Raw genomic sequence first — 23,903 nt, 5'->3', positions numbered from 1 at the left:
GAGCCGAAGGCAGAGGCTTTAATCCACTGAGCCACCCAGGCACCCCTATAGTACTGTAATTTTTTGATATCATGTGTTTACAGACTTAATCATCTCTCAGCACATACATCAATGCTTCCACAAGATTGTAGATGCTATGAATTACTAACACTAGTCATCAAAAATGAAGATCATGTGAAAAAGAAATTCATACTTATTCACAGGCGAACAATTCACGCCCCAATAGTGAAGCAGCATCAGCCTGACAGCTTCCCAGCAGCCTGGCCATACACTAACGAACGGATCGTTACGCTTTTACGGCCCACCTTCAGCAGGAGTGTTATCCACAATACGGTACTGGAAACAGTACTTTTTAAAAAATACCACTTACTGGGGTGCCTGGGTGGCTCAGTGGGTTAAGCCTCTGCCTTCAGCTCAGGTCATGATCTCAGGGTCCTGGGATCAAGCCCCGCATCGGGCTCTCTGCTCAGTGGGGAGTCTGCTTGCCCCCACCCCGCCTGCCTCTCTGCCTACTTGTGATCTCTCTGTCAAATAAATAAATAAAATCTTTAAAAAAAAAATACCACTTACCTGTGAGGATAGGCTGACACAGCTGCTCCAGTTATGAGAAGCAGAACGTACGGTAACATAATCCTTAAAAACAAGGTTATAAACAAAACTAACACATGAATTTTATATTAAACGTCACTCACCTTCTGCCTGCGTGAGGACAGGCGACCCACTGGGAGTCCTGCACGTGATGCTCGACACAATGAACACTCGGGCAGTACGACGACGACACAAAAACGTCTCACGCAGTTCCCGCCATACAGTCTCCAGGTCGCCACGCGAAGGTGCGACATACACAACGGTTGCGTTTATCAGCAGCATGGCATCGTGTTTAGTTACTACTCATTAAGTGGGAGCCCCCTAAAGATCACCATCCTCACCTTCGTGCTGACAGGGCAGCAGGGCTGGGGCTGGGGGGCGTCTGACCTCACTCGGTCCCCAGGGTGGCGGCGACACAAGGCAGGAGGAGCAGGCGCACTCAGGGTCAACCTTAGGGAAATGCACAGTCATGTCAAAACCTGCTTTTTTTGCTTCCTTGTTTCTCTAAAAGTAATTCTATTTGCTATCACGCCTCCTTCTACCCTTTGCTTTGGTTTCAGCGCCCACATCACAGAAGGGTCCATGTTACGAAACAAGTGGAAGGTCGTCTTGAATATGCAAACCTTGTGCCAGACTGTTGCGTGTCCACTCTTTCTGGTGCCGCTGCTTCTACATCCTCGTGCTTGTGGTCGGGCACGGGCTGGGAAGCTCTCCCCTCCATCACATTTTTTGTTAATTCCTCTTGCGTGGGGTCTGTCAGCTCTTGAATTTCTCCAAGAAACCTATGTCTGAGGTTCTTCACACACACGTTGTTTTTGCCACATCCACAGTCTCTCACGATTTCCTTGATGGACTGTCTTAAGTCCTGTGAAATCATACAGAACATGTGGATGCCATTTTCTCCAGTAGAAATTTCTTCTGGGTTTCATGGCTTTCACAGCTTTTTCTGTAACAGTGGTGTAATCCTTCCTTCAAGCCTTTCATGATGTTCTAGCAGGATTCTCTTCCATGGTGTTGACAATATTTTCCATTCAGTACAGTGTGTAATGAGCCTTAAAAGTCCCTTTGGGACCCCCTGGGGGGCTCAGTCAGTTAAGCGTCTGCCTTCGGCTCAGGTCTTGATCCTGGGGTCCTGGGATCGAGTCCCGCATGAAGCTCCTTGCTCAGTGGGGAGCCTGCTTCTCCCTCTCTCTGCTGCTCCCCCTGCTGTGCTCTGACAAATAAATTAATGAAATCTTAAAAAAAAAAAAAAAAAAAGTCCCTATGGACCCCTGACTTGTAGGCTGAATTAGAGACACCGTGTTTGGGGGCAAGTAGACCAGTTTGATGTCTTTGGTGAACTCATGGGGTCCTAGGGTGACCAGGGCATTGTCCAATATCAAAAAAAATTTTAAAAGGCAGTCCCTCATTGGCAAGGTACTTCCTGACTTCAAGGACAAAGCATCCGTGGAACCAACCCAGGAAATGAGTTCTCCTTGTCCAGATGTTTTTGTTGTGGAAAACTGGCTGCTGATACCTTTTCCCTTGACTGGGGGATCAGTAGCTTTATAGAGAAGGGCGGTCTGATCATAAACCCAACTACATTTGCACACAAAAAAGTGTAATTAGCTTATCTATTCCTGCCTCCAATTATAGTGCTCACTTTTCTTCCTATTAAATGTCCTTTAATGGCATTTCCCCCCAAGAATAAGGCACTTTGATCTGCATTAAAAACTGTTCAGTGGGGCGCCTGGGTGGCTCAGTGGGTTAAAGCCTCTGCCTTCGGCTCGGGTCATGATCCCAGGGTTCTGGGATCGAGCCCCGCATCGGGCTCTCTGCTCGGTGGGGAGCCTGCTTCTGCCTCTCTGCCTACTTGTGATCTCTGTCAAATAAATAAAATCTTTAAAAAAATAAAAATAAAAACCTGTTCTGGCAGATATCCTCTTTCATCTTATTTTCTTAATGAAGCTTGTCTTTACAATGTCTGGGAACTTATCTGCTGCCTCTTGGTCATCAGAAGGTGTTCGGTTATCTTGACATTTTTGAAACCAAACCACTTCCCAAAATTAACAAACCGTTCCTTCCTGGCATTAAATTCTCTAGCTTTGAATCCTTCATTTTTCCTTTTGTTTTGTCATATAGTAACTTCAGGTTTTCTCATATTGCATTAGTCTACAGGTATGCCTTTCTTACAGTGATTCTGTACCCACATAAAAGCTGCATTTTCAATGTAAGATAAAAAGGTGTTTTGCAAGGTTTTCATGCCTGCTGATGTAGCTACAGTGCCTTCGCCTTTTTTTTTTTTTTTTTTTTTTTTTTTAAAATGGTCCATATACTAATTTATCTTAAAAGTGTTGCTACTGCAGCTTCAGACCTCAAGCTATGGTAAATTATCGAACAATTCTATTTTTTTTCTCTGCTTCTTGAGAGAACTTCTGGCATATCTAGTGGCACTTTGTATGGGTCCCACGGTGTTTAGTCAAGGTTTATGGTATTGCACTAAACACGAAAAATACATGAGAACCGCACGATCACTTTTTACTGTCCTATGTAACTTACTGAAAAGACGACCTGCTCATGATGATTAATGTCACACAGCATTTAAAAAAAATTTTTTTTTAAATGTCACACAGCATTTTAAGAGGATACTTGTAACACCTGAACTTACTGCAATAGAAACAGGTAAACAAAATTATTACAGTAACATAGGATGCACGACAGTAAATTTTATGCAGTTATTTTATAGTACATCTTTACGTTTGTTTATAATGCTCTTGACTATAAATGGGACCATATATGGCTACGTGTGCAACCAAGTTTTGATAAATTTTAATTTGGGATATTTTGTGTGTATTTTATGGTAGTAAATGATAAAATAGACTACTACACACACATATTTTGTGCATTCATGAGATACCTTTAATTTTTTTTAATAATTCTAAGGTATATAGTTCATTTATTTTTTTCAAACTGTCAAAAATCTTTAAAAATTTTTCCAGTATTTATTGAAAAAAAAAAACAAACTGTTGTTCAAAGATTAAATGTATTACAACTTTATAAGCTAAAATGAACTACATGGGACCATTTCCTAAGATTGAAAACTTTGGGCTTTCTTAAAGATTGAAAAAACTTATCTACCAAAATATAGAGGAGATAACAAGTGTTTGCTTCTAGTTTTTTGTTGTTTTTTTTTTTTAAGATTTTATTTATTTGACAGACAGAGATCACAAGTAGGCAGAGAAGCAGGCAGAGAGAGAGAGAGAGAGAGAGGAGGAAGCAGGCTCCCCACTGAGCAGAGAGCCTGATGCGGGGCTCGATTCCAGAACCCTGGGATCATGACCCGAGCCGAAGGCAGAGGCTTTAACCCACTGAGCCACCCAGGCGCCCCTGCTTCTAGTTTTTTAAGTGAAGCTATTTTCACATTCAGTAGCCACTTCACAGACAAGCACTATTTATTCCTTTCATCTCATCAAAAAGAAAAGTGAAGCTCAACAAGGGGACTTCTTTGCTCAAGCTCCCATGACCTCTAAGCTGCTGAGCCAGAGCGGGTATCAAATTGTGGCCCTAAATACAGGGCTTTCTCTGCACCTCCTCTGCATTATCCCAACGATCTCAAAAATAACTGGAGAAAAATAACATGGAGAAGACTCCAAGACAATCATCTCGAAAACATAATGATTTAGCAAGATTAATCCATACAGGCATACACAATCCAACAAGGAGTACAGAAGTGAATTCTCAGTTTGAAAAGGATGCGAACGCAGAAAAGACTAGTATTTTATTTTTACAAATCCAGCAATTTGGAGATACTAATTAAAGGGAATTAGAGACAATGTCTTAAAGACTCTAGTCTCCTCTCTGTTAAGATACCAAACCAACCTAAAGGCATACACACAAAAAGCTGTATCTAGAGCAGTCTTTCTCAAACCATTTTGATTCCAACTCACAGTAAGAAATTGCTTTTATTTTACAACCTAATGTGTATCTACGTCTAGCAAGAGTTTTACACACAAGTAATACTCTCCTTATGTATATTTTTTTTCTATTCTGCTTCATTAAAAAACAAAACAAAACACTGGTTAGACCCATTACATTCATTTCAAGACCCAGTTTGGAAAACACTTAAACCAAAGAGATACAAAGACTATTTGTATACCACACTATGCTCTAGAAGTTTAAAATAAAGATATTTTAAAAGCACACCTTATCTTAGCAAGGAGAAAAGCTGATACTGACACACTGGCAGGGAACGGCTATGAAAAGGGTCCTGTATCTCACATCCAACCACTTACAAGCAATTGAAAGGGAAAAGATTACAGACCTAAAAAGTTTTGTGTGTATGGTATATTTTAACGAATCAAAGAAAAAAAAATCAAATAAATAGAAGAGAGGAACACCCAACTTGAGATCTAAATTTTCTCCTCTTGGAGTGCCTGGGTAGCACAGTTGGTTAAGCAACCCCCTGGGTTTCAGATCGTGATCTCAGGGTCATGAGCTCTCTCCATCTCCTTCTGCCTCTGCCCCCTACCACCCCCCCGCCCCCTGCTTGTTTGCTCTCTCTTGTTCTCTCTTTTAAAAAAAATACAGTTTTTTTCCTCTCAACCTCTTTAAAGTTGGAGGGCAATGACTGAGAGAAAAAAAAATTGAAAATTTGGAACCAATCTGTGATCTTCTTTACATGTGATGCTAGGTTACATTAGAATGTAAGGAGGTAGTCCTTAGCGACCTCCAAATTCCAGCGATTTCCCCCACAAATAAGTTTTAGAATTTTTTACAATGTAATTTTATGACCACTTTTTATGACTGACTGCTGTGATGACTTTTTTATTTTCTACATGTTATACAGACACCGTACAACACAGCCTTCATTGGGCATCTCTGACTAGTTCTGCTCTATGCATATGGACTAAACCCCCGAGCCTGAACACCTACCTTGCATATATAAACCACCGTACTTATGGAAACATATGGCTGATTCAGAAAAGTGATTTACCAAACAAAAGGAAAAAATCCTCTGTGTGTACTTCAGGATAAAATTAAGTGTACCAGCTAAATGTCTACCTATGAAGTAATGAATTACTTATAAACAGGTACTGTCTTTCAGTTTATCACAGTTTACCACAAAGATCAGGTACTTTAATTTCCAGAGCAAGTAAAGAAATAGAAGGAATAACTGACAATATTATATTTCGTGCTACTTAGACACACTCATTTTTCTATATATATTTGTGAAAAAGAATGTACTATTTATAAGTTATTTCAGGCTAGAAGTGTCTGAAAAGAAAATATGAACTGAAGTAACAACATTCATAAAAGTACACAGGAAAAAAAACTCTCAAGAAGAACAGACTTTATTTTTAACATAAAAGTTCTATTTTCTTGTGAGGCAGCAGTAAGTGTCAGATACATGGAATACATAAGTACATAATAACAATATTTATCACCATTGGAAATGCTATTTTTTGGGACATTTTTGTTAGAAAAACAAAATTTTTAAAAATTGCATTTTAAAAAGATTTACACAGCTTAAACAGAGATGAAAGATACAGACTTTTAAAGAAAACCATAAATTATATTCTTCAACAGGATTGTATAAACAAAATATTGTTCAGGGCTGCTCTGCTTATCATTAATTTAAGCAGAGTAAAACTTAAACCTTAAAGTGCGAAGTATTCTTAGCTTTTTTAATGCAAATTCAGCACTTCCGCTGGTCCGGTTTTGAGACATCAAAATTCCAAGCATTAAGGAACGAATCTTAAGTTTAAAACAGTAAACTGAACTCAGTAATGGCAATTTTTCTTTTATTTCCTTTAACAGAAGAAAATCTTGACAACCCAATCCTAATCTTGGAGAGAAGGCTATAAATTCTGCCATTTTAAAAAATATCCTCTTTCCAGCAAAAGCCAACCATTAAAAAGGAAAAAAAAAAAAAAAAAAGGCTTTCTTGCTGCCAGTTACTCCAAAGTTAGCAATAGCACCTTCTAAAAGGCTGATTTGGCTTGTCATAAGAAGTAAGAAATATTTTAAACAAAATGAAGACTCTAGTTCAAAAATAATTTTGGCATCCATCCTCATCATATTAACCAAAGAGGCAGAACAGGTATTTAAAAAATATAACTGCTAACAAAAGCCACGACAAGGAAGAGACTTAGTCATGACCAGAAACGATAATCTTTTTATGTTTTCATCATCAGAAGGAAGACATCAAGAGTAAAAAATAACTTAAGAAACTCAAGACAAAGAAAATAACTAGAGAATAGCTCCTTTTGCCAAAACATACATGCCACCTATTTCTTTTCCTGCAATGGAAGCAAATTTATTGAAAACTTTTAAAAATTTAAATTATATTCCCATTGAAGCTATCCTAATTTACCTTCTATACAGTGTTCTACAGAATAACAAGATAATTATGGAATATAATTATAGAAAATATTCTTTTGAAAGTAGATCCATTTCTTTTAAAAATCAGCCACCTGTGAACTAAGGGTTAAGCAAAAGAGCTGAATGGACCTATGGGTTAATATTTTTCAAGACTGCAATAAAGCTCATATGCTTAAAAATCAGCCCTTTGGCACTGGCAGTTAGAGCTGTTTGGACCTTGTACCTTTTTGTCTTTCTTTCAAATCTCAGGCTCTATTTCTCCCAAACCCAAGGGATATGTTTGGTTGCCCTACAATTAATTTACCTGCAAATTCACATTCCCCTTACAACCAAACATTCAAAATTCCACTTATAAGACTATGTAAATAATAACTCTCCAACTTGTTCTCCTATTCCGGTTTTAAATTACTTTAGATTCAGGAGATCTGAAACTCTACAGAAAGAAGTGAATCACACATATATGCACAAAAGGGAAAAACTGTTTATAAAGTGGCATTTTACTTATAAAACACCCCTGTGATTTACAGGAATGGACAGAAAATAAGTGTAAGGTAAAGAACAGATTTAATAAATTCAAGTAATCCCAAAACTGAGGGTTTTAAAAACTTGTTTTTAACCTCCTCCTCCTACCATTCAGATCAACTCACCTGGTGAGTTTCATTACCTTTTCTTCTGTACTTCTGGATAGAGCAGTTCTCAGGGGCGAAAAGGTAAAGTCAAGACACGTAACAAATAAGGCAAAGAATCAAGGTTCTCAAGAAACCAACAAACCAGAAAATTTAGATCCTGAAGAACTGAGTTTTACTGATTGAGAAGCCACAGCGTACTAATTCCAAGTAAAGTAGTTTTGGATGGAGAAGGTACCGAAATTCAGGAGTGCTACCAACTGAAACCTGACAGACTTATACAAATGTTTGAATTTATCTAATTTGCCTAAATACATCTCCATTTTAAACTTCATAGGGCATAATTTTAATTACTTAGATGTTTTAAAGGTGCATGAGTATAAGAAGTCCTTTCAGAAGATTTATTGCTACCACGAGGTTTCCTCTGATGGTTTATGTCCAAACAAACTGACATATTAAACTTTCTAAACTGTTCCCTTTTACAAGTATTTAAATTTTTTTCTCCCTATAGTATGTAGAGGAACATTAAATTATTGCATCATAGGTAGTATATGAAGATCTTAGAAGGATGCTTTTTATCAATACTGTTTGCCGAAACTCATTTTTAAAAAGAGCTGCTCCTTACTTTCACTACCACGTACACGAAACATGATACCGTTGGCACGTGATACTGGCAGTGATTATATTAAGGTGAGCCTAAATCCAAAACTGTATGGATTTTTCAAAGATCTCTTTTGTTTATATGCTCCGAAGCTCTCCTGGCCTGTCTTCCCCACTATGTGGAATGCTGGAGGGAAAACTAGCAAAATCTGTAAGCAACATTATCTCAGTGTCCGCCACCGTCAAGAAAATGTCAGTCGCAAGATTCTGTGACTACGGATTGCTATTCAATGGATTACACTCCTGGCAAACTACTGACCCTGACCAACTCCACGAGACAACAACATCACAAAAGCAAAGGAGGAAATCCATGCACAGTCATTTTAGGACCTCTTGGAACTATGATACAGTGATGATAAAGAGAGATTGTGTGATAAGCATTTTGTAGAAATCCAAAGGGGCTCCTTACTCCTAGCTAGTCATCAACACTGGGTAGTTTCCTTTTGGCTCACTGACTTTTCAACCAAGTTCCAATGATGGGTGAGAACATGTTAAAGCACTTGTCTCCAGACTATAACTTTTCTGACCACACAGTGAAATGTATACAGGTGTAGTGAAGAAAACAGTAGTTTTACAAGTATTTCACCCAAAGCACAAACTTCTGACATCAAAAAACATAAATCACATAAAGTACTCATATTTAATATTGCTTTTTATCTCTTGTTATATATTTGCTCAATGCATTTACCTATCAATTCTTGTTTGGGAGAAAAACATAGTCATGAGATTAAGATTGCTGGGAAAATGTCAACAATCCCTTTGGTCCCAAAGCTAGAAACAGCTGAGAAAAGCACACATCTAGAAAGGGAAACAAGAAACAAGAGGCCACTAACGAATCTTTGAACATCCTGTTTGCTACGTTTCAGAAAATGTAACACTGGCATTATAAAATAGTCATTTTCATATAAAAGATGGTTCTTGCAGCATCATTCATGTCTCCCTTCAGGAATTAGTTTGCAGGGATCAGTTGTTTGTTTGTTTGTTTTTTTAAAGAAGTTTGATTTGAAAACAAAAAAATGATGTGATACCGGCCCTCCAAAAGTAAAGAATGAGACCTTTCTTGTTTCAACCAGTGCTTTAAGAAAAAGCAGGCTAAGCAATGAGGATCCGCCTTCACGAGTGAGCAAAGCCATCAGAGGGCGCTGCCTTCTTCCAGAAGCCACACTGTGACTCGTCCCCGCCGAGAGCTGGAGCACACTTCACAGCCAACCGGGCGCGCGCGATGCCATCACAGAGAAATGATCTGAGGAGGTTCTCAGTTGCTCGGAAAACCGGCCACATGGCCCTGTGACCTATCCTTCGGCTTCCTCAATGGGTTCTGGTGGTGGGAGCAGAGAGGCCGAGGGCATGACTGTACTCGTTCCTCGAGAGACTCGGTCTTGCTCTGTGTTTGTAGACAGGGAGGCCACAGCGATGGGCTGCAGCAGCGCGGTGGTCATGCCTGTGCTAACTGTCAGACTGTGACCAGAGCCCTTGAGGGTGAGATCTGGTGTGGGAAGGAGTGGCTTGAGGATGCTGACGAGGCAGAAGGCAGAGCCGCTTTTAGGAATGAAATTCACTTTGTTTTTGTCGGGACAGTAAAAGGCTGGGATTTCATGGAGTTGTTTTGGCCTAGGCACAGAACAGACAACCGGTTGTTGTTAAGTCACAGATCATGGGAAGTAAGTTCTTTCACTATTTTTTTTTTTTTTTCTAAACAGGTAACTTACACATACAAGAAATAGCAAAAGCTTCAAATGCTATGGGCCAAAATGGAATTAGACACATAATTCAAAATATGTACTTAGAATGCCAAAAGGACATCATTTATTTTTGCTGCTTTCAGTTCCCTGAAGAATCCCGTGCACCATACAGGGGACCCAGGCCGACGACCTCTGCATCTCAATGAAGATCTAAGACAGCCATTAGGAATAAACAATTTCCTAAGGCAAAAGAAATTCTAGATGTTTAAAGACAAAAATATGTTCCACTACTATGGTTTTTCCAAAGCCTGTACTATTCTGAAGGGAGAAGGCAAGTCAATTAATGACACACAACATCCCTCTCTTGCTAAATTCCACCACTGCGCGACTAAACTTTGGTAGGTGTGAGTTTTCTCTTCAAGTGTGCTTAAGAATCCCTTTGCCTCAAACAAATTTTCTGAGTTAACCAAGACGGTTGTCTGAGAAACATAATGGGAATGTAAACTCAAAATAAAACTAATCACTGTCCCTTCCTGTCTCCAGGTACTCCTGAAAACTAACCCAGATGGTTGGGAACGGGTAGTATTAATGGTGTTCTATGAAAAAAAAGATACTAAAAAATTAAATTGTTAAATATGAAGTGCCACAAAATTAAAAAGAAATTAAGGTAGGAGAACCTAAGTAAATCAAAATTCAGCTGCGAAAAGGTAATATGATCATACGATAAAAGTATGATTGGTTCTTACCTCTCCTAATGAAATTTTTAAAATTTAAATTCAAGTGTGCCAACTCTGCATTAGATTCTGGGGACCCCCAAAATGAAACAATCCGCAGGAGACTGATTAAATATGTAGTTTTTGTGTGTGGTGGGGGGGTGGGAGGTACTGGGAATAGAACTGTATTTCAACATAATTAATCCCATTTGTAATCTTCCATGTAAAACATTATTCAGAGAAGTTATGAATTACTTCAAGCATCCCTAATCTTTGCCACACTGCCAATGGTGTCCACAGAACAAAAAAAGGTTAAGAACTCCTGTAAAGGGTCCAAGAGATGTGATAAAAATATCTTATAAAAGGTTTAAAGATAGCACAGGAGAGTGGATAACCTGTGGCACAGAGGAAGAGGGAGAATTTGGTAAAAAAAAAAAAAAAAAGTCTTACAAGGGAAGTAACATCTGAGCTGAGTTGTAAGAAATTAATAATCAGGACACTTGATTATTAATCAATTATTAATTATTATTAATATTGATTATTATCAATCAATTAATCAATCAGTCAATTGACTGATTAATCAGTTATTAATCAGCTCAGGTCACGATCCCAGGGTTCTAAGATAGAGTCCCGTATCAAGCTCCTTGCTCAGTGGGGAGCGTTCTCCCTCTGCCTGCCACTCTTCCTGCTTCTGCTCTCTCTATAACATAAATAAATTAATTAATTAAAATCTTTTTAAAAATTAGTGAACAACAGACCTGGGGAATGGTACCCCCCCTCCAAAAGCTCCAAGTAGACAATGCTTTTGGTGGGCAGATTTTATTAATAGTGAATCCTACCCAAGGACAGCTTTGACAAATACAGTAATTTAAGAACAAAGAAATCATTTAACTGGTGATTTACTTATGCACTGTTCCAATATACAGTGGAAACGTCAAGTACTTCTAGGGCCACAAGTGTATTTGGATAGATCAGTGATAAGAAGGGAACGCACTCCTCTAATATATGAGAGTGTGGTTTTCAATTCCTTAAAGAAAACAGGAGGCTGAGGTTAGGTTTCCATAATTTAAAAATGCTTAAATTTTCTTCTGAAGGTGGAATTATCGGAAATAACTTTCATTCTTAGGGAAAAAAGGCCAATCCTCCAAGTGAGGTGAGGCCTAGGTTTTTAGTTAATTAATTTTTTTGAGGTTATCTTGTTAAAAATAAATTTCCTTACTGCTTTCATTAAAACAGAGCTCACAGAAAATAATATAAACAGTAGGAACTAGTGCCAAGATCAAACAAAACATTAACAGTAAATAGCACTAAAATTCCCCCACAAAAAAACCTACCTTTGTCCCCTCTTCCAGTGGCCACCCCAACCTAGCAGAGGAATCACTCCTGATCTCTAACATCTGTCTAGAAGCAAACCACTCATCTAGCACCGGGGTGGAAAACCGGTGTATACCTACGCTAGCAGAAGCCCCAAGAACCAATACTACTTCAAAGCTTTCTTCAACTCAGTAAGCATAAATAGAGGGGGAAAAAAAAAATCTCAGAACTAACTTTAAATTTTTATTTTTCCTTAAGAAATTATTCCAAAAGGATTGTGTCTCAAAGTGGATATAACTGTTGGAGCTAACTTTCTGAAAACCTGATGGATGGGCTGCATAGTAATTCTAGGTATTCTTATACTGATGCAAGGAATTCTTTCTTATCTTTTTTAAAAAGCTTGTATATGTATCTTTAAATGCAGGCATAAATTAGCAGCAAAGAAAATGGTGGACCCAAGTTACTTATAATCGAAAGGAGGGAGAGAGAGAGGAGGGTCATGTTATATTTTTAATAACACCGCTATACTGCAAAGAGGCCATAATACCTAGGAATGTAAGGTAACTAAGGCCAAGGAATTCTTTAGTTTGGAGGAAGAAATAGCATATGTGACTTTCTTTAAAAAAGGACTAAGTACAGACGATACGGCTATGGTATGTGCTGTATCACAAAGAACAGAAAGACTGAAAGTACAAGCTGTGGTTTAAATTCTGGGTCTAAATTCAACCACCCATTTTCTTTCAGGTAAATAAACATACAGTTCTAGAAACAACCCTCACCCCACTCCGATCCCCAGTTCATGTCAAAGTTACTGCCTTTTTTTTTTTTTTTTAAATTTTATTTATTTATTGGACAGAGAGAGACTCAGTGAGAGAAGGAACACAAGCAGGGCGACTGGGAGAGGGAGAAGCAGGCTTCCCACAAGGAGCAGGGAGCCCGATGCGGGGCTCGATCCTGGACCCTGGATCACAACCCAAGCCAAAAGCAGTCGCTTAACAACTGAGCCACCCAGGTTCCCCGAGTTACTGCCTTTCAAACATTAGTTAAGAGTTAAAAATATTCTTCAAGGAATGATTAAATAACCCTGAAATGTTTAACTGGGCCCAATAATCTATGTTTGTTTGTTGCTAGTGTGTCCAGTGGGTTTGCTCTCATTTTGCCAGAGGTAGGTAAGAAGAGACTAACTTTTTAGACCTTGAGTCATTTGTTTTATTGACAGAAACTTAAAAATTACCTCTAAGGAATCCATTCTTACGATACTGTTGTTTGTATCTGTAACGTATCGTCATCATAACAGTATTGTTACGATACTGTTGTTCATTTATTTTTGAAATGTAATGAAAATGTTTAAGAAAGAATAAGTTTCTGTATGCCACACATCCTTCCTATCAGTATAATGTATAACAAACTCTGTTCATTTTAAAAAGAGCAAGTTTACCTACCAATAACAGATGGATGTGCCATAAAACATGTACGATGTTAAAGTTTACCTTCTATTTCTCTGATCTAGCTATCCATCCACACACACACAGCCCTATCCATTCTTCCCTCCCTTTAGATACAAATAATGTAACAGTATGTACATAGTTCAGATACTAAGTCCTGAGAAATTTTCCAAATTCAAAGTTAAAGCCAGATACCACATGACACCAACCAAAATAACAACTATTCAGTCAGTGATTTATAAAAGGAATTGAAACTGTTTTTGAACCAATCAACGATTTCTCTGCATTCGGACAACCTTTTTTTTTTAAGATTTTATTTATTTATTCAGAGAAAGAGAGAATGAGCACGTGAGCATGACGGCGGGGGGTGGGGGGCGGAGGGAGAGAGAATTCCAAGCAGACTCTATGCTGAGTGTAAGCCCCATGCGGGCTCAACCCCAAGATCCAGAGATCATGACCTAAGCTGAAATCAAGAGTTGGGCGCTTGCTTAACTGAGCCACCCAGGCACCGCCGCATTTGGGCAATTTTACCTACCAATGAGTAAATCAATGAGCTCAACTCCAAAAAGGTCCATTTGGCCCATGTGACTTTTACTTAGTAAAATGATTCTACATCTTAAGAACTCTTCTGGAAAAGTCTAAGCCAGCATCTGCAACTTGGCCATAAAAAATTAGGTGTTGGGTGCCTAGGTGGCTCAGTGGGTTAAGCCTCTGTCTTCGGCTCAGGTCAGGATCTTGTGGTCCCTCGATCGAGTCCCGCATCGAGTCCCCTGCAATCAGAGAGCCTGCTTCCTCCTCTCTCTCTCTCTGCCTGCCTCTCTGCCTACTTGTGATCTCTTTCTGTCAAATAAATAAATAAAATCTTTAAAAAAAAAATGGGGTGTTTGTCAGAGATGCACAGTCCTGGTCCTGCCTCCATATTTATGCATTAGGCCTGGAATGAGGCTTGGGAATCTGCAGCTCCAACTCATACCCCAGAAGATGATGATTCAGGGAGTCCATGGAGCAGGTCTGGAGAAATTCTGCTTCAATTTTCGCTGGCACCAGTCAAGCTTTTAGTCTAACATAGCAGGCAAGGGGGGTGGGGGCAGGGGAGCAGTTGCTAAAACGGAGTTTTCAATTACTGTCACAAAGGCAGACAGGACACTGACAGCTGGGATTTCCTAGTATAGAAATTGAGGGAATTAAAAAAAAAAAAGAAAGAAACTGAGGGAATTCAAAAACAATGCTCTTTGCTTGGCGAAATTATTCAGCATTTAGGTGAAAGGAAGCACTGACCGGAGCACACAGATGAACAAAAGGATGCCATATTTCAAAAGGATTCCAAGATGTTCATAAAGGAGGGAAAAGATCGATGACACGAGTCAGACAAGGCGGACAATCTTCACATTGTGCTTCAGGTTTCACAAGCGAGAAAAACCCAGAAGAGTGACTGTAAGACGTGCAGCCGCAGCAAGACTAGGTATAGGTAGCGAGAGCTCGGTACTACCATCACATCCCCGAATAACGTCCAGTCGTGCATCTGCGGTCTCGCGCATACTTACAATGCTGTAGCCATCACTTACAAAGCGAGGAGCCATGGCTGCTGAAATTACTAAGGCTAATTCTGAGCAAATTTTGAGTCTAAAATTATAGTGCTTCCCCTGGAGTACCAGTCAGCAGAAATATGAGCACAGGAAATTATGTATCAACGGTCCTGGACATGATTTAAAATACTGCTGCTTGGGGCACCTGGGTGGCTCAGTGAGTTAAAGCCTCTGCCTTCGGCTCAGGTCATGATCCCAGGGTCCTGGGATCGAGCCCCACATCGGGCTCTCTGCTCAGCGGGGATCCTGCTTCCTCCTCTCTCTCTGCCTGCCTCTCTGCCTCCTTGTGATCTCTGTCAAATAAATAAATAAAATCTTTAAAAAAAAAAAAAAATCCTGCTGCTTACATTATCGTCATCACAGTAACCCGATTCTACAAAGTAGTAGAACTCTATTTCCTATACAGATAGACAAAATATTTCTAATACCGTTTAAAGAATTAGAGACCAAAAGTACATAAAATCTGAAGGGAATTCAATCCTTGAAAGAAACTGGGTATTTGCTGATATTAAGCACTGTTGTTAATTTTGTTTGGTCTGATAATAATATTTTGGTTATGTGGGAGTACTATGGTTACTTTTAGGAGACAAATATTAAATTTGTCTCCTAAACTATTAAATATTAAATAGTTACAGTGAAGTGTCATGTTATCTGTAACTTATTTCCACATACTTTAGCAGAAACTACCAGCACCATGTGCAGACGAAGCACGCATCAACAGAACGTCAACTACGGAGTCTGGGCTGCGGATATACGGGCAATCACTGTGCTGTTCTTCAACTTACTCGAAAATTCTCATAATAGAAGTTATTGGGATACTTACGAGCATTCCTCAAAGACTTTGACCCTTTCACAGCCCTCGGGAGGTTCCCTTTTGAACATGTAACTGTTGTTAGGTTTTGGAGACGTTGCATATTTGGGCAAAGGAGAGTTGTTCCCATTCTCTGCAAAACACGGCATGCTGGATTACTAAGGCAATATTACCACATAAATGCAGTCATAATACACTCACGTGCACATGGCCTCTCCCCACACTACTTGAGGCTAAGAACAGGGTTTTATTCATCAACACGCCCCTCGTAAGACACAATACCTGCTAAAGAGGGGATAATTCATGTTGGTTAAATAAACTTATAAACAAAACATGCTTATTTCTTTTCCACTTACAGTTACTACAGCTTAGGCCTATCTCACTTGACCCCGACACCCTGCTCCCTTACTTCTGTTACAGGACCAGCAGTCGGACTCAAATGCCGGTTCCTCTCTTCCAGCACAGGTAGCTGAGACGGCTCTTCCCTGTGGCTTGTCATTCACTCCCCGCCTGCCCTGCAGCATTTCTTAATTTCTCTGCTCCTGTAAATACAATCTCTGCTCCGGGCAGTGAGAAGCAATGTACTCCAAAGGCTTCCGTTCTGCCTGTGAACTTCCCCATACCTAACAGGTTCATCTCTAGTCATTTGCCAAAACTTCCTTCAAAGTCTAGCTCGAAGTTTTGAAAATCTTTCCAAATTAACCCTATCGAAGCAAAAACTTCAACTCTGGCATTCCTGTTCAGGGCTGACATCCTCAGCTTCCACTACATTGACTTAAAATTCCTAATACATTACCTAAGTGTCCTAAATTTTCAGTCTGACTGTGTCAACTAAGCCATAAATTTTTTGTAGGCAGTAGCACTGTGGCCTTGTTTACTTATAAAAGAAACTCAGAGAAGCTAACCAGTCACCAGTTCTCCTAAGGTCAAATAAAGCATTACATGTAATTCATGGAGTTCCAACTTGCTACTGAAGTGAAAGTAGAAAGTATGGGAAAAAAGGGGCAGAGTTTAATGGCCATGTTTTTTAAAGGGTGGGGGGCAGTGTTACATTTGATTGAGCACTAAGTACCAGGAGCTGTGCTAAATGGTTTGTATTTACCATTCCTTTCAATCCTAACAATACGTATAAGTAGTAGTTAATTATGCAGATTCCAAGCAAAAGACTGAATTCTGTTAAAGGTGTCAGACCTCCTACAGAGTGGAATCACCTGGGAGCATTAAAAACTACTGGTACTTGTATCCGACCCCCCCAGGGCTTGTGATTTAACTGGTGGAGGGTGTTGGCCTGGAATAGCCATATTTTACTTAACTTAAGCTGGTTTAAAAAAAAAAGGGGGGGGCTCAAAATAATAACATTTACAACTGCCCATAGCTTTAACGGACTTCCTCAGGAAATCTTATGTTCTTTGCACTTGTTACAGCCTCAGTCATTTAGGCAACCAAATAATGGCCAATTGTAACTTTTTAGGGCATTCATCACACTTGGAGTAGTAGGTTCTAAACTGGGCTGCAGAATTTACAAACATATCATTGCTCTCAAGTACACAGAGTAACTTGGGTTAGGCTAACAAAATACTGCCCTGATACAGACAGATGACAGGCCATGTTTGTTTTAAAAGGCAAGAACATTAGTAAGTAATATGCAAACAGCTTAAGTCTCCAAGTTATCTTCTGAGTTGCACAGAGACTTTGGACTGTAAGTAGCCTTCCAACCTTTCACTACGGTCTGGCCTTCAATACTCATCTTGCATTGACATAAGTCAGCTTAATTCGTGTTAGAAATGTCACAGAAAGATATTCTGAAAAACATTAATTTGAAGTTTCAAGTTCAACTGTAAATAGTAAGGTAGTAAAAACAAGAAAACTAAGGTGAAAGAAAACAAAATCTTTCAAGACAAATGTCCATTTATACCAAAAAGGATGTTTCCCACTAATACGGAACTAGTATTAACAAGAAAAAGAAAAAAAAAAAGATACAAACCAAAGTCCATAAACCCACCCAGGGAGACCATCACTTGGCACCACAGTAAAACCTGACTGGTTTGTACTTCAAGTTTTTAAAATCTATGTTAAGAACGTATGTCAAAGTAATTACCTTAGTAGCCTTAAGTGTGTGTGTTCTACAAAATGAACGGGACGAATGATACGACAGGGGCAGCCCACTGATCTGGCAAACTCCTCCCGCACTGTACCTTTCTCCCTGGGATCGACAAGCAGGTCATCCGCCGAACAAGGGCTCTCTTCGCTACCTTCGTTGGAGATGGTGAGGAATGATGTGGGGGACACGGACTGAGAACGGCTGCTGTTGTTGCTCCCCTTGTCTGCCCCACCGGGGGTCTGCGTGTCGATGCTGCGTGTGCTGCTACTTCTCTGCACGAGGGGGGGCGGTGCCCGATGCCCGTCTGGAATATCTTGCGGCTGTTACAAAATTTCAAAAACATAAGTGTTTTATCATTGATTTCAAAATTCACCAGAAATGCACCCCCTATCAACCCTCCCCTATTGTTCCAGATGACTCAGAGATCAGAAGTGCCCCCTTTATAAGGCCTATCGAGAAAAAAGGCTTTCTGTTGCTCCCTAAGTGACCTCCCTGTCTCGTAAGACTGCCCTACTAAGCAATGCGCAACATATGCGATGACTCTGTACTCCGGGGGTAGGTCCACAACAGGTGGTCAAAGCTTGCTGAATGATAAATGCAGTGATTCAGTTATGGCTAAGTATTTTTAAACTTGTGAAGAACTGCCATGGTAAAAGAGAGAAGAGAAAAGAAACCTAGGTATAACCCCATGTTCCGTATCAGAACAGGTGGTTAGCCATTGTGTGAACTAGTGATATTTGATGACAGGTCCTGTTACTTTCATCCTCTGCCCACATACATCCCCCTGTTTTTCCAAAGAAACTTTCCTTAATAAGGGAAAGGTTAATGGTAGCAATAGTAATTATAGGGGGGGAATCAAGAACATTCAGAGGAAATCCTGTGCGGCTCACTTGGGAGGAAAACCAGCGCCCTTTGGTTCATGTACCTCTCTTCTATCGGGGGGGGGGGGGGGTTACTCATCATGCAGTATGGGCAACAGCGTGTGGGGAGCTATGTCTTTCTAAGCTAAACCAACCTTTCATCTTCATAGAGCAGGTATCTTAAGCTTCAATAAAATACTTCAAACTCCCCAATTCCTCTTTCACTGAAGAATGTAAGCTTAAATATACTGTGACACACTCTTAAATATATACAGGAATTTTCTAACTGTGTCTTACATAGGAATCATTCTTATGTCTTAACATGTATTTTTAAAAAGATTTTATTTATTTGAGAGAGAGGAAGAGAGAGAGGGGTAGAGGGAAAGGGAGATGCAGGCTCACAGCTAAGCATGGAGCCTGAGGTGGGGCTCGATCGCTGCACCCTGGGATCATGACCTGAGCCAAAAGCAGATCCTTAAACAACTGAGCCACCTAGGCTCTCCATGTCTTATCACATGATCATAAAGTCAACCAAACAGTAACTCACAATCAAACAGTAAGGAACAGGTAGATTCCTTCTTAGAAAGTATTTGAAGTCATACACCTCCGTCCCCAACAAATTTGTAATCTAAACTTTTGTTACATGGAGTTATAGCAGATGAGAAGTGTAACACCTGTCTAGTGATTTTTAAATTCAGATAAACAAAAAGTAGTTTCTGTTCAGGGACCTAAATTTAAGTCGTATCAGTTATCTCTATGAGATGCAAACAAATTAAAACTTTTCATTCACTTGCTAAGGTTGAAGTTTCTCGAAAGAGACAGATTTTCATTCTTTCTCAATGAAAAGGAAGAAACGTAAGTAAATATGGAAACTGAAACTGTAACTTTTTAAAGAATTAGAAGAGTTAATGTGGAAGGACAATTTTAAGAAACAAGATTACTTACTATAAGTTGTTCTTCCTTTTCCCCAGTCTCTTTAATGATTATTTCAATCTCCTGATTCAATCCTTCCACACTATTCCGGAACCGGGAGCCTGTTGATTTGGTGATGGGAATTACGGGAATAAGTGCACTCTTTGGAACAGGAGCCTGAAGAAAAAGCGGGGGAGGGGGGAGAGGGTTTCATTTAAATTCTGTAGTTTGAAGCATACTTCCCATTGACATGCATAACTCTAAAATAAATCAAAATTAAGTTTACAGGCCTCACAAAAGCGTGAGTAACCAAACATGTTCCTTGGTATACACAAAATAGAATTTAAAGCCAGAACTCCAGATAATCAAAGCAGAATCTCAGAAGTTTATTCACATCTATGAGGACTGTAAAGAGAGGAGGAATAAAGAAAAATATTAAAAGAATGTCAATCTCAAAAATTCTTTTATGACTGTAATAGAGTTCAGGTTTTAGAACATAACTTAAAATCGTCTTCTAGTGCCACAACTATCCTCCAGGGAAAAAATTTTTTAAAAGGTGATTTATCAGAAAAAAATATTTTGGTTGGAAAAAACAAAATCGGTCCCCAAGTCCACATATAGCAGCAGGACTGCAGACACGAGAATACCTTCCCTGTGAAATTTAATTATTTATACTTCCACTGTGATGATTTTAATATGTTTTGCTAAGGAAAGAAAATGATATAATTCATTTTCCTCCTTTTTCCACTGGCATATTACTTTTGAAAAGAAATAACTGATTACATAATTAAAGGATATTACTCTTTCCTGACAAGATACTCAAAGTAGACTATGACACTAGAATTACAGAGGTATCTGCTAAAGCGGCCAGCAACAGCAAGCCAGAAGATCATCCCGCCTACTGTCCAGCTACCTAGTAAAGAAATGGATTAACCCATTCTTCCTGCAGGGTGGTTTCTTTGAAAAACCTCTTCTAGGGGAAGGTGGTCAAGGAGACAAAGGTAACAGGGCCTCCAATCATCACTTGTTTCCATTCAATGGATCTAACCTTTACCTGATACAGAACTTCCTGTTGAACCTATATTTCTCCTCTTCTTTTCTGCTCACCTTTATAAATAAGAATGTTTTAAAATAAGCCTAACACAACAACAATCCTTAGGAAAGGCAAATTTCCATCCTTGGCAAATTTACAAGAAAAAAGCCAAGAGGAAGCTTCTGTCTGGAGCGGACAGAAAGGAGAGACGGAAGTGATAAGAGAACAGGTAACAGGAGAAGCTTGAGGGTATGTAGAGGAGACTGGGGAACAGAGAGACTAAAAAAGGGGGAAAATGAGAAGATACTACTAGGAGAAAATGGTACCAGAGAAAGATTGTGAAAAGGCAAGAAATTATTGTAAACATAAAATACGTAAGAGGGAAAAGACAAAATCCGAGTTGCAGCTACTGTTTACAGAGCATCCATCCGCCCCGGGCCGGAAGCACGTGTCCTCTCCCTCCGTTCACAGCCCCCTCTCTCGGAGGGCGTGCAATGTTTCCCAGGTTACATGCAGAGAAAGGGAGACAGACCAGGGGCCCAAGAAAACTAAGCAATGTTGCCTCTTAGGCCTCTCCTTGTTGCCACTGCCTAAAGGAGTCTAGATCAGACACGGAGCTGACTCAACGAGGCTGGTGCTATCAACTGAAAGTCTGCGTCCCCTTTTAAAATGCTCTAAACCCAAAGTGGCTATTATTTGGAGGTGGGGGCTGTACGGAAGCAATTAAGGTTACAGAAGAATGGGGACTTGATCCAATATAAGAAAGGAAGTACTGAGGTGACAGGAAACAGAGTCAGACTGAAAAAGCAGTCAGAGCAATCTACAGCTCACTCGTCTGGAGTGGAGCGCGCATTCGAACATTCTGTCACGCGCTCATCCTCCCTCTGCCTGGGCTCTTCCTGTGTCCGGAAATAATGGCAGAGCAGAGCACCGGCAGAGACAAAGATCTCAGGAGTTAGTACATATTTAATAAATACGGGGTTTTTTTCCTTTTAACTGAAAGATACTCAACTCTAAGCTTAATTTTCTTTTCTCAATGTCACAAAAATAATAGCTTGCACTGGATGGCATTTTCAGATATGCATTTGGTTTATAACTGCTAAGTTACAGAAATGAAAAAGGAGACTAGAAGGGAAGGATGCTCTGACAAGGTCTTTTGCAAAATGCTGACCTTCTTGGATTTTAGAATCATAAATACCTTAGTAACAGGAAGCCTAAGTTTTCTGGCTGTTATGTTGGGAAATGCCCCTACACAGAAATTGCCAGTATCGTAACCGACTGTACACATGGTTACTGCTTGTCAAGGTAGCTGAGAAGTCACGCCCTACACAGCCGGTAAGTTCTTCTCAAATAGAATCCAAAGAGCAGCAAGTATTTATCAACAGTTTAGTTTGTTTAAAGCAAAGCAAAAAAAAAAGAAGGAAAAGAAAGACAACTGCCACCTCCTTAAGGTCAACATAGCATTTTAGGTAAATGAAGCAAAGGTTCAACTGTAATTACTCTAACTACTTATATGATTTGAAGACAAGTAATCCACTCAAGCTGCCTGGGAGAGACTTTCTTCATTAAACACACTATGACTGTTCCAGAAGTAGAAGGTAATAGGCCTCTGATTTCATTCCTCACATAAACCATACTCTAAACTATCTTAAAAAAAAAAAAATTATTAAACTTTCACACTTCATTTCAAGGATGCCTAGGGAATTTTATGTGCATGTGTGTGTAATTTATTTTTCCCATATCTATATAGGTTTCTGTAATAAAATTTGTATTTCTAAATATAAGTCAGTATATGAAAATATAAGTGAGTTACTTTAACTGAGAAATCATCTTCAGACAGCACTGAAAGATTAAAAGCTCTTCATTGTACTGAGGTAAAATCTCTCCTCTCCTAAGATCTATCCTTTGGAAACATCAAGAATAAGGATCTCCTATTTTCTCAACTTTTGTTTCTTTCTCTTCAAATCAGAGTATCTTCCAATCAATTAAAGGTTTAAATTAGATGAATCACCATTTAAAGTTTTATTTTTCTACTTATGTTCTCCATATGTCTATATATATTACAGTTTAAAGATAAAATTCTGCCTGGGGCAGCTGGCTGGCTTAGTGGGTTTTAAGCATCTGCTTTGGCTCAGGTCATGATTTCAGGGTCCTGGGATGGGGCCCCATGTCAGGATCCCTGCTCCGCGGGGAGTCTGCTTGTCCCTCTCCCTCTGCTCCCCCCAACTCATTTTCTCTCTCTCTCGCTCTAATAAATAAATAAAATCTTGAAAAACAGAACAAGATCAAATTCTGTCTAAAAGCTGAGAGCCAACAAAGAAAGAAAAGACCACCAAAAGGTTTGGCCAATCCCAAATCTTCTAAGATCAATCTACAACTTAAATACCTGTTTCAAAGTGTGGAGGTAAGACTGTGTATAACAGAGAGAGAAGAAAGATAGGAAGAAAACCCACTGAAGCAGTAGCTGAATAGGGAAAAGAAATACAGTTAAATTTTCGAAGGAAGAAAAATGTGCTTTAAGAGGAAAGTAGTATAGAAAAAGATCTAGTCAGCAATTCAGCAGAGATCTAGGAGAGAAATGTGTGCCAGAATGTACCAAATCTGAGCCCAACATATCAAAAGGGAGGGAAAAACTGTCTGGAGTGGTAAAAGAAGAAGAAAAAAAAATCAGAACACATCAGAAAAAAAAAGCCTTTGTATCTTACAGGTTTTGAACCGGGTCTTCTGTGTGGCCCTGATCCCTCCTGCCCTGTCCCCCTTACTCTCGTCCTGGCCTCCAGCAATCACTGTTCTCATCCGGCAGCCCCCTTTGTTCTTCTACGCTGCAGCTATACTGTTTAATAAAGGACATATCCCAAGTACCTACTCTTTTGATTTCTAAGTGGTAAAATCTTTAAGAATTGAAGAATAGCAATCACTTCTTGGACTGGCATTTGAAGATTCCAGTGCAGAGCAGCAATTTTCATTTTGAAGGTACAATGCCCTTCATTCCTCAGATGTCAATAAGTTTTTTTTTCCCTTTTCTACCTCACTATCCCTTTGCCCTCAAACCCACCTAGGCTGCTGCAAAACTATAGTGTCCCCAGCCCATATGAAGTAAGAAAATCCAATGGGAGGGCTTTCTTGCTTGACGCTCTAACAAACAGCCAGAAAACACCTCCATGATATTTTAATTCTCACCTCTACATTAGTTTATGGGGTGTGAAGATACC

The 23,903-nt window shown here is 39.5% G+C and overlaps 2 protein-coding genes across 2 annotated transcripts in view; one reads left to right on the top strand and one right to left on the bottom strand.

Annotated features, from left to right (window-relative positions):
- Positions 1-9,953, top strand: part of ICA1L (islet cell autoantigen 1 like) — an 83,952-nt gene extending 73,999 nt beyond the window's left edge. The window contains exon 15 of the transcript XR_004288468.1: positions 9,935-9,953. The gene's annotated coding sequence lies outside the window, so the exon portion shown is untranslated. The remainder of the gene's footprint in view (positions 1-9,934) is intronic.
- The window catches only part of FAM117B (family with sequence similarity 117 member B), a 68,839-nt gene continuing 52,424 nt past the window's right edge, over positions 7,489-23,903 (bottom strand). Inside the window, exons 5-8 of the mRNA XM_032354464.1 lie at positions 19,692-19,835; positions 17,981-18,206; positions 15,798-15,918; positions 7,489-9,845 (exon numbers count right to left, since the gene is read on the bottom strand). Coding sequence (XP_032210355.1) covers positions 9,527-9,845; positions 15,798-15,918; positions 17,981-18,206; positions 19,692-19,835 — 810 coding nt within the window. The 3' untranslated portion in view covers positions 7,489-9,526. The remainder of the gene's footprint in view (positions 9,846-15,797; positions 15,919-17,980; positions 18,207-19,691; positions 19,836-23,903) is intronic.

Source organism: Mustela erminea, chromosome 8 (assembly GCF_009829155.1).
Source record: "Mustela erminea isolate mMusErm1 chromosome 8, mMusErm1.Pri, whole genome shotgun sequence".
NCBI lineage: Eukaryota > Metazoa > Chordata > Mammalia > Carnivora > Mustelidae > Mustela > Mustela erminea.
This window is presented reverse-complemented; position numbering and strand designations above follow the sequence as displayed.